This window comes from Tupaia chinensis, unplaced genomic scaffold (assembly GCF_000334495.1).
Source record: "Tupaia chinensis unplaced genomic scaffold, TupChi_1.0 Scaffold143728_1, whole genome shotgun sequence".
In the NCBI taxonomy this organism is placed as follows: Eukaryota; Metazoa; Chordata; class Mammalia; order Scandentia; family Tupaiidae; genus Tupaia; species Tupaia belangeri.
This window is the reverse complement of record NW_006203577.1, coordinates 906,323-917,604: the sequence shown is the minus strand read 5'-3', so window position 1 is coordinate 917,604 and position 11,282 is coordinate 906,323. Positions and strand designations below refer to the sequence as shown.

Genomic DNA, 11,282 nt, shown 5'->3' with positions numbered 1-11,282 from the left:
ACTTTATCTGCAATCAGAAATATGAATGAATTGGAACCTACGCATCCTAAACTTTTTTCCTTGCATAAAGCTAGTTGAATTTTTCTATTTATATGGTAATTAATTAATTGCCATAGTTAATACATTATTACTTTAGGTAGAGTTATCTTTTCAGCTAATATTTTAGAGACAGCTCAGTCAAATGACCTAATTTGGTTCCTCCTCCGCCCCCACCCCCGCAAAAAAAAAAAAAAAAGCCCAAAGGGATCCGGGGCATTTTTCTGTCTTCAAAATATAACCAATCTGCTAAGATCGGCAACTTGGCAGAAATGTAGTGCATTTGGGCATCTAGTTACGAAATGAACTAGCCAAGTAGTTTCATCCTTAGATGTCAACATAGATCCCATTGATCAAGTAATCGAGTCGTGAGTAACGCTTCCTGCGGAGGGATTCTGAGAGCATCCTGCCCAAGAGGACGAGGCCTATCACCAGGAACAGAACGCCGAAGAGCAGGGTCCCGATGAGAAGCCACTTTTCCAGTGGGAGCACATGCTGGCTTTCTGGAATGCGGCTCAGTGAGGAGCCACCTGCACCAGCCTTCCCAGGGCCCCAGGAAGCAGTTTTATCTGTAGCAGGAGACTCTTCACTCGACAAAGAAAGTGTAGTGGGGCGATGTACAACCCCTGTGCTCCAGCTGTGGCTGGAGATTTCTCTTAGGGGCACCATTTCTGGGGTGCCTTTCAAATCTGTGGGTGTCTGAAAGATGGGAGTCGAAACGGTTGTAGTCACAGCTTGGGGCATAACCACAGCACGTGTAACAGCTGTAGAAACAAGGGCCGGGGTGGGCTGAGAGGTGGCCTTGGTTACACGGGGCACAGAGGTGGGCTGAGAGGTGGCCTTGGTTACACGGGGCACAGAGGTGGGCTGAGAGGTGGCCTTGGTTACACGGGGCACAGAGGTGGGCTGAGAGGTGACCTTGGTCACGGGGCGCGCCGTGGTGGCCACCCGTGGGTGAGAAGTCAGCAGAGGTACCGCGGGAGCACTGGCAGGGGGAAGGGCTGCAGGCTGCAGAGCGGCAGGGACAGTGCCCTGAGATGCAGCAGGTGCTGCAACTGGGAACACAGTCACGGCTTCAGGCAGCAGATGAGCGACTTTTTGTGTTGGGGAAAACTGAGAATTCTCAGAGTGGCTTTTTTCCTTATGAGCAGGGAACGGTGTACTCACTTCCTCAATCTTGAACAGTTTCTCCAAGTTATCCGCGGCTCCAAACTTTGGAGAACTGGCACCTTCCCATAAGGTATCAGCGGGCTTTGAATAACCTGCCCGATGAGGGAGGGCAGAAGTGACTGCTAGTGGAGACAGGCCACGTAAGAGACCATCGTCGTGGGCTAACTCTTGGCGTGGAAAGTCAGTTCTGGTCAAAGATGGAAAATCTGAAAACAAAGAAAATAAAAGGAAGATGTAAAGACTTCCATGTTAACGTAGGTTAAAAAGAGCGAACATTGGCCAGCAGAGGGCGTGGAGGTTAAAGCAGCTGGATCCCACATGGCTGGCTGCATGGTTCGAGTCCTGGACCTGATGGCTTGAAAAAAAGCATCGTGTGTGCGATCATGTCCAAAAATCCCAAGGAGAGAATGGGAGAAAAGGGATTGTGGCATGGTCATCCCTCCTAGGGGGTCATTTCCCATTTTCCCTGTCTCTCCCTGGTGTGTACATGTGCCCTATAGCAAAACTTAAAAACAAACAAACATGGCCAACTATGGTTCAAATCCCAGCACCAGAAGTTTGAAAAACACATTGCACACACATGTATGTATGTGTGTGCCCCAGATCCTGAGGAGGTGGAGAAATGGCAGAAGGGATTGTAGTGCGATCATCTCCGCGGGGGTGCCGCAGAGGTGCTCTCTCCTTCTACCTCTCTCTGGCGAGTGTACATGCTTTCTAACAGCAATGGGAAAAAAACCCAAAAAACCAAGAAACCGATCAACTTGTTCCATGAGTCCCCAAACTGCTGAGACTTGGTATTTCCCTGAAACATGTACACAGTGGGGAAACACAAATGGCTAAATTAGAACCTCACTGCACTGCCTCTCTACGGATGCTATGGTTTATTTCTGGAGGGATGGGACAGGAGAAATGAGAAGGCAGGCAGGTCGGGAAATGAAGGAAGTGGTGGAGTAGCATGCAAGGCGCTAAGAGGAGCTCACAGCAAGGACGGCAGCAGGTTTAGGTCACTGAGGTGGATTAAGGGGCCACAGCAGAGAGCTGGGCAGGGCGAGTGCTGGTGTGTGGCCCAAGCTCTTGTTGGATATGCCCCAGGGCCCGAGACGACTAGTGACCATTAGGCTAGATTTCTTCTCTTTTTTTTTTTTTTAAAGAATTATTTATTGGGGCCAGCAGTTGATGTGGTGCGTAATGCACTGGACTCCCACATGGCCACCTGTGTGTGGTTCAAGTCCCAGACCTGGCGTCTAGCTTTCTCATTCTCTCTCTCTCTCTAGTAAGCACATGTACCTTAGAGCAAATTAAAATAATAAAATTAAATCATTCTTTTTATAATTATAAATAATTCTCCAAGTGATCTGAGGGTCCAAATAATTATAATTTATACAATGTTTATATTTTATAATTTGATAAATAATTATGGAAAGAATGATTTATTTAATGTTATTATATTTCCTTAAAATTTGCTATAGGGCATGGATGCTCACCAGGGAGAGACAGAGAGAGGGAAATGGAAAATAAGAAATCAAGCTGCCAGGTCTGGGACTCAAACTGCAGTTGGTCATGTGGGAGTCCAGTGCCTTAACACACGTCACCTGCTGGCCCAATTATTAGGCCAGATTTCACAGCGAGGACTCAGGGTGGGCAAGAAGGGATATGTAGAAACCGTGGAAAATGAGGTGGTAGAGTCAGGAGAGGAGACAGAATCTTGGAAACAAGCCTGTGACAGGGAGGAGGAAGGCCTGGTTTTCTCTGAGGGCACAGAGCCAGGCAGTAGCAGAAGGCTGATGGCATTTCCTAAAAATTTACTTATTGTTTCTTCCACGAGACAGAGAGACACAGCCTACTCAATAGGGGCTGTCATCCACTGTGAACCCCCAGCCTTAGCCGGGGTCTCGCCCTGCCCAGATCTGGGTTCACACATGCTCCAGGTCCCAGGACACAAACCCGGGACCTTTCCTAGGTGAGTCCAGCTGTGTTATCACAGCAGCACCACCCAGGCCCTGGGCAATGGCATTTTCCAGTTGAGACACGGGATGTACAGTTCCAGCCCAGCACTTGGAAGAGGGAGGCGACTGGGAGATTTAACTGTGACTCTCGACCATTAGAGTTTTAGAGCCAGCCTTAGGTTATAAGAACAATGGGACCAGTATTTGGAATTGCGTGGCCACACTGCAGACAGAAAGAGCAGGAAACCATACAGTCCCACTTCCTCTGAGGAAGAACCAGCCTCAGATCCTGCTATGCGAGAGAGAGCTTCGAATCTCATTTACAGCTCAGGCCAGAGAGGCTTGCTAATGCAGTCGAGCGCAGCACTGGCGCTGAGTCGCTGTGTTACTCAGTTCTGTGGCTAACCATTTTGCAGAGGTTAGACCTGCAGAAAACAGAAGGAAAGACGCAGCGGGCATCTCCAGCACTTACGGTTCTCCCACTCCCATGTAGTCGACCGTGGTTCAACTCCTGGACCTGGTGGCTTATACTCATGCCATGTGCGTGTGCGTGCGTGCCCAAGATCCCAAGGGGAGAATGGAGGAGGGATTGCGGCGTGGCCATCCCCCCTGGGGGGTGATTTCTTGCTTTCTGTCTCTGTCTTTCTGGCGAGTGCACATGCCCTATAGCAAAAACCTCTCCAGAAATAAAAAATAAATAAAAAAAAATAACAAACTGTCACTTATTAGTCCATCTGGCGTATAGAACAGAATCTGATTGCCCAAAGTTCTTTTTCTTTCAACAATGCTAAAGAGCAGTCTGTCTGTCTTTCTTTCTTTCTTTTTCTTAGAGAGATTTTTGCTATAGAGTGTATGTGCTTGCCAGAGAGATGGAGAGAGACAAAGAGACAGAAAGAAAGTGAGAAATCACCCCCCCAGGGGCATGGCCATTCCACAATCCCTTCTCCATTCTCCTCTTGGGATTTCGGGCATGCATGCACACGTGCCTGGCATGAGTTTTAAGCCACCGTGTCCAAGACTCAAACCGTGGTCGACTACATGGGAGTCCAGGGCTGTAACCATTATGCCATTGGCTGGTCCCTAAAGAGCAGACTTTCTACTACAGGCGAGATCACATTCGTGACGTCATCATGGATAAATAGCATGGATATTCATAGGTGGAATCATATATTTAAAAAAAAAAAAAGCAGATTCAACATATTTCATTTTAAAACTTAAAAAAGGCGAAGTAAAAGTTCTGGGATATGTGTGAAATCACAGCTTAAATGAGGCCATCGATAAAGAATGACCAGACTCGCTGGTTTCTTTCTCAAGCATACAGGCTCATAAACACAGCAAAGCTGGGCCGGTCCCACTTCACGGTAGGAGTCACCTTCGGCACAGATCCTAGAGCCGCCCGGGAGTCTGCGCACGGCTCCGTGTACCTCAGCCCTGGTATCTGCCCCGGGCGTGGTGTGCCCTCCCCGTCGCACAGACATGGCCCACAGCGGAACTGGGGACAGTCCTTGCCCTCACTCTTCTTTTGAGTTTCCTTTTCACGCTGCTTCACTGAATTGAAAAATGGGGGATTATCACCTGGAAAACAGCTGAGCAAACAGACTCTCAATTTATTTTATTTCTGAATTCTCCTATTTTTCTAGTCCTTGGTAGAAATGACGTACCCCTAGGCTGCCCTTCCAAAAAGATTAAACTGTCTCAAGCTGCAGTTTAAAAAAAAAATTATTTGCTTTTATTTATCATTATTATTATTTAATTAGCTGAAGGACACACATGCTCACTAGAGAGAGACACAGAGAGATAAGGGAAGTGAGAAAGCAACCACCAGATTTGGGACTTGAACTGTGGTCGGCCATGTGGGAGTTCAGCATCCTAACCACCATGCTACCTGCTGGTCCCTCAAGCTACAGTTTTATAGAAAGAACAGAGTTTACTGTCATCTTTCAAGTTTTCGGAATGTAAATATTAGTCAACTGGCTTTAGAAAATAGAGTGCCAGGCCAGCTGGTAGAATAGTGTTGAGGCAGCTTGCTCTCACATGGCTGACAGCACAGTTCAAGTCCCAGATCCGACAGCTTGTGAAACACACAGGTTGTGTGAAGGAGTGCCCAGAGTCCCAGAAGGAGAACAGAGGAAAGGGGGTTGTGCCTTGGTCATCCCCCAAGGGTGAGTTCTCACTTTCTCTCTGTCTCTCTCCAGCAAGCACGTGCACTCTACAACACAAAGTTTTTTTTTAAAAGAAAGACAGAAGAGTTCCGAGACCAGCAGGTGGCATAATGGTTGTGTTGCTGGACTCCACATAATCAACCATGGTGCAAGCCCCAGACCCGATGGCTTAAAACTCATGCTGGGCACATGCTTGTGTGTGCCCAAGATCCCAAGAGGAGACTGGAGAAGAAAGGATTGCAGTATGGCCATCTCCCCAGGGTGATTTCTCACTTTCTGTCTGTTCTGTTTCTCTGGTGAGTGCACAAACCCTATAGCAAAAATCTCTCTTAAAAAAAGAAAGAAAAAGGGGCCAGCCGGTGGTGTGGTGAAGGGCACTGGACTCCCACATGGTCGACCTTGGTTCAAGTCCCAAATCTGGCAGCTTGCTTTCTTCTTACTCCCCCCCTCCCCCCACGCCCTCACCCTTGTTCTGTCTTCTTACTCCCTTCCCACCCTTGTTCTGTCCTGGTCAAATTTAAATAAATAAATAATAAAGTTAAAGAAATCATTCTTTTTTTTTTTGGAGAGGTTTTTGCTATAGGGCGTGTGCACTCGCCAGACAGACAGACAGAGACAGAGAGACATTAAGTGAGAAATCATCCCCCAGGGGGGATGGTCACGCCGCAATCCCTTCTCCTCCATTCTCCTCTTGGGATCTTGGGCACACACGCACACGGGCCCGGTGTGAGTTTAAGCCACCGGGTCTGGGACGTGAACCGCGGTCGACTACATGGGAGTCCAGCGACATAGCCATTACGCTAACTGCTGGTCCCAAATAAATAATTCTTAAAGAAAAGAAGAGTTCCCCTGGAAACGAATCACTAAACAGGTATCTACATTTAATTTCACTTTAAACAGGAGGCAGGTCGTTCATTTTTAAAGGGGCAATGTAACCCATCAACATGCCTAGATTCCTAAGCAGAGTTACAAACACAGCTTGTCCACATCCTGTAGATGTCAACAGTCCTCAGCACGCTAGGAGGCGGGGTGGTGCCTCTGCCGCAGATAGCCATCAACCTGCTCCGGTCCGATGATGCCCCCTGCTGGCTGCCACAAGAACTGCTTGATTCTAATTTCACTTCATTAGCTTCACACACCCCCTGTAAAAGGTTTATGCATGTGAGAAGTTCCCATTTGTCCTGCTTCCACTGAGGATGGTCTTTACTGCATATTTTCCCATTTTTTTTTAAAAAAAAAAACAAGACATTTGTTTAAAAATTTCTGCCAGAGGGTGCATGTGCTTGCTAGAGAGTGACGGAGAGACAGCAAGAAAATACCCCCACCAGGAATGGACACTGCAATTCCTTCTCCTCCATCTCTTCCCTCCTTCTGAGAGTTGGGCATGCATGCACTTATGCATGGTGTTTTTAAGCCTCTCGTTCTAGGACTCAAATCACAGGGTCAGTCATGGGACTCCAGCTGCTTTAACCACCAGGCCACAAGGTGGCCCCATATTTTCCTTTAAACATGCATGACAAAAGCAAGATTACAGAGCATTAGGAACCTTAGAAAATAAGGTCAAATATAATTTCTGTTACAGTTTCCCAGCAACAGATTATTACACAAATTATCGATGCTCCATGCTTTTGTGTACGAGGATGTTGGACGGATTCCCTAGTTCATGAACAAAACTCAGCACCACCTCACCCAGGGGGCAAAGCAGAGTCAGGGTCCAGGCACTCCGGGCAGTATCGGTCCCCAAAGTACTTTACACCCACTACAGCCCAGAGAGACCTTGGTTTCACTCGACCTCCTAATCCTAAAATTGCTCTTCCCAGATTTCTCTAACTCAGTAAATGGCCCCAACACCGTCTAGACACTCGATTCAGAAGCCAGGACTCAGCCCTGTCACTTGTCTTGTGGTTCCCCATATCCACGTCATTAGCGTGATGCCAACCCTGCCCCGAGAATGGCCCACATGTCGCCCTCCCCCTGCCCACTGGCAGCCATGGCCTCTCATTTGGATCTCGCCCCTGCCCCCAGGACCAGCCTTTCCAGCCCGTCTTTGCTGCTGCATCACTGTCCATTCGCAAGCGAGCAGGCACAGCCAGTGTTGAGAAATCGCCTTTAAAACCCCACACAGGGGCCAGACGGTGGCTCAGCAGTAACACATCATGCTCTGCAAGGCAACCCCACATGGGAAAGTCCTCGGTTCAAGATTGGAGACCTCCCTAACGACACTGGTCATGCCCTTCCTCATGATCAGCTGGCTGGAGGCTGGATTGCATGTCAAGACCTTCTTGGGGATCCCGACTCTCTTACTCTCTCTCTCTCATGGAAGAAATGAATGAATAAGATTAGAAAAATATAAAACCCAGTAACAAATCTGTTTAAAGCTCACAACAGGAGCCAGGAGGTGGCATAGGGTATGGGGCACTGTACTCCAATATGGCTGACCACAGTTCCATTCCCTGACCTGGCACCTTGAAAATCACGCCAAGTGCAAGTGTGTGCTTGCCCCAAATCCCAGGAGAATGGAAGAGAGGGGCTTGTGGCATGGCCATCACCCCTGGAGGGTGATTTCTCACTTTCCCTCTCAGTCTGGCCAGCGCATGTGCCCTATGGCAAAAACATTAAACATACAAACAACTTCTTAAAGTTGGATGCAGTGGCACAGCAGCAATGCAGAGCTCTGTGACTCTGAAGCCATGTCGGAAGGTCCTGGGTTGTGCTAAGGTCTCACTGTGCACGTGCGTATGATCGCGATCCTGGCTGACTGGGGCTGCAGGCAGGATTACGGCATGATGACCTCACTGGGGTTGCCTTTCTCTCTCCTTCTCTATCACCCTCTTTTGTGGAAGAAAGAAAGAAATTTTATAAATATATTACTTCTTGAATGAGTTTCCCTCCAGGTCTAAAGAATAGCATCCAATAATTTTGATTTTAGATAATTATGAAACAACAGGAACTTAATAACAAATACAAGAGATTGTACATATTAACATGGGTCCTAACCCTTTGGAAGTAGTTATCCTGTAGACCTGTGTACTTATTCCAGGGTTGCTGACATTGTTCTAAAGAAGTGCTTCAAAAATGCTGTATAAAAGGTTTCAGGACCATCTGCAGCCTGATAGTTAAGTGCCTGTTCAAGTCCTGGACCTGGCAGCTTGAGAAATAAGCCAGGCGCATGTGGGTGCATGCTCAAAATCCTGAAAGGAGGAAGAGATGGAGGAGAAGGGATTGCAGTGTGACCACTCCTCATGGCAGGGAGTGTATGTGGAGGGGCACTTTCTCACTTTTTCCCTCTCTCTCACTTTTTCTCTCTCTCTCTGAAAAGTACATGTATCCTCTGGCCAAAAATATGTTTTTTAATAAAAAGTCTGTGCAAGCCCAACTATGGTGGCACATTGGTAGCACAACCCTCTGCAATGCTGAAAGCCATGTGGAGGATCAGGATTCAAGTCCTGGGTCCATCCACACACACCAGGCAAGCATGCTGCATTTGTGATCCTGGCTAGCTGGAAATGCTGGAGGGAAAACTGAGGAATGAGCCCCTGGTGAGGGTGCTTGTCTTTCCCTCTCTCGTGGAACAGGTAGGTAAACTTCATAATAAAAAAGTTCTGGGAACCAGCAGTTAGCGTAATGGCTATGTCGCTGGACTCCCACGTAGTCAACCGCGGTTCGCATCCCGGACGCAGTGGCTTAGAACTCACGCCGGGCGCGTGTGCGTGTGTGCCCAAGATCCCGAGAGGAGAATGGAGGAGAAGGGATTGCAGCGTGACCATCCCCCCTGGGGGGTGATTTCTCGCTTTGTCTCTATGTCTCTCTCTGTCTGGCGAGCGCATGCGCCCTACAGTGAAAAAAAATCTCTCCAAAAAAAAAAAAAGTTCTGTGTCTTTCGTCAAATGAAGATATACATGTATACATATAAAATATATATTAAAAGCAAAACAAATATAGTGCCGAAGACTTTGAACTGGAAAGCAAATTTAGGTTTGATAAACTGACTTTCATGATATTTTCTTGTGTATCTCAGTATCTATGACGTTTTTGGTAGTTTTATTTAGACTTTTGTAGGAAATCATTCACAGAAAGCATATCCTGAAATAATTTCAATCGCATAAGAGAAAGAGCAATGCTTGCATTACCTCTACTTATCCTGTAACTCATAAGTCCCTTGGCTGGTTTCAGTGGACAGGCTTCCTCGCTGGGACAGAAAAACAGGTAGCAGTTGGGTTGTCTAGTTGTTTTCCGTGTGTCGAAGATCATCAGGTTACATGCTTTGTCTCCTGCAATGAGAGGTTTCATAAGCATGAGTTTGAAATTGGACTTTCTAAAGAGTTGGGCATGCAGGAAGAACTTCATTTATTCTGCTGTCTAATACAAACAAACACCTTTGTTCATCTTGCTTACTTGCCTGCTGACTGCTGAATTATTTCCCCCTCCTTAGCGTAGCTTTTTAAAGCAACTTAAAATCACATTGAGTTCAGGGCCAGGCATTGAGTCCCACATAACCTACTCTGTGGTTCAAATCCTGGACCTGGAGGCTTGATAAAAACACGCTGTGTGTGTGTGTGTGTGTGTGTGCGTGTGTGTGTGTGTCCAAAGTCTTGAGAGGAGGATAGAAGAGAAGGGACTATGGCTTTGCCATTCCCCCAGGAGGTGATTCCCACCTTCCCTCTCTGTCTCTTTGGCAATTACATATGCTCTATGATAAAACAAACACACACATTAAATTTAAGAATCTGAGTTAAGGTCATTTTTGGCAAATCAGTTTTTAATAGTACATGTAATTCCACAGTAAAAAGCTCAAGGCTCAGTGTGGTCACAAGGGTGGCAGGGTGCTGCTGTGTGAGGCTGGAGGCATGTGGGAATGCCTGGGCCTGGATCCCAGGCTGGCCTGCACTTGCTGGGTGCTCCCAGGATTCTGGTTGGCTGGAAGGCTGGGGGGACTATGGTATGGTGAGACCCTGTCAGGGGAGCCTGCCTCTCTCCCTCTCAGCCTCCCTCCCTTTTCTCTCTAGCTCAAAGGGAAGACAGAATATTTTAAAAAAAGAAAGAAGCCTTTAATTTGCTAAAATATACGTAGAAATACTGATATTGCAATCCATTTTCTCGAGAGATTTTTGCTATAGGATGCATACGCTCTCCAGAGAGACAGAAAGTGAGAAACAGCCCCCAGAGGGGATGGCCACGCTGCCATTCCTTTCCTCCCTTCTCCTCTGTTCTCTCAGGATATTGGGCATGCATGCACACGCACCTGGCATGAGTTTCAAGCTGCCAGGTCTGGGATTTGAACTGCAGTGGGCCACATGGGAGTTCAGTGCCTTAACTACTACAACAACACTATCTGTTGGGCCCTGATGTGATGTTTACACATTCACAGCTGAATCTGGGCTTTAAGAAAAGGCTCTAAATCTACTGATTTCATGTGCGTTTCATATCTTAAAGGTTTCTTAGACAACTAGGAAGCCATGAGTGTGGCATTGCTGGGTGGAATCAGCACACTGATCATCGCAGACATCAGGCCTCCTTCAGCAACAGACTGGAGTGTGTGGGAAACAGCTCCCCTCTCCTTCAGCCAGCAGCGTTCTTCTTTTGGTTTTTCTTTTTTTGGAGAGGTTTTTGCTATAGGGTGTGTGCGTTTGCCAGACACACACAGAGAGAGAGAGAGAGACAGAAAGCAAGAAATCACCCTCCAGGGGGGATGGCCATGCCGCAATCCCTTCTCCTCCATGCTTCTCTCGGGATCTTGGGCACGCACGCACACGCGCCTGGCGTGAGTTTAAGCCACCGGGTCCGGGACTCGAATCACGGTCGACTATGTGGGAGTCCAGCGACATAGCCATTATGCTAACTGCTGGTCCCTCTTTTGGTTTTTCTTAGCATTTCCCCTCTTGCCTTATTATTTTTGCTCTCCTATTTTTCTTCATTCTGTACTTTTCACTATATATATATGTGTGTGTGTATATATATATATATATAT

At 47.3% G+C, this 11,282-nt stretch overlaps 1 protein-coding gene across 1 annotated transcript in view; it reads right to left on the bottom strand.

Annotated features, from left to right (window-relative positions):
- Positions 1–350: 350 nt before the first annotated feature.
- The window catches only part of MANSC1 (MANSC domain containing 1), a 23,897-nt gene continuing 12,965 nt past the window's right edge, over positions 351–11,282 (bottom strand). The window contains exons 3-4 of the mRNA XM_006164797.3: positions 9,445–9,585; positions 351–1,412 (exon numbers count right to left, since the gene is read on the bottom strand). Of these exons, the coding sequence (XP_006164859.1) occupies positions 364–1,412; positions 9,445–9,585 (1,190 nt within the window). The 3' untranslated portion in view covers positions 351–363. The remainder of the gene's footprint in view (positions 1,413–9,444; positions 9,586–11,282) is intronic.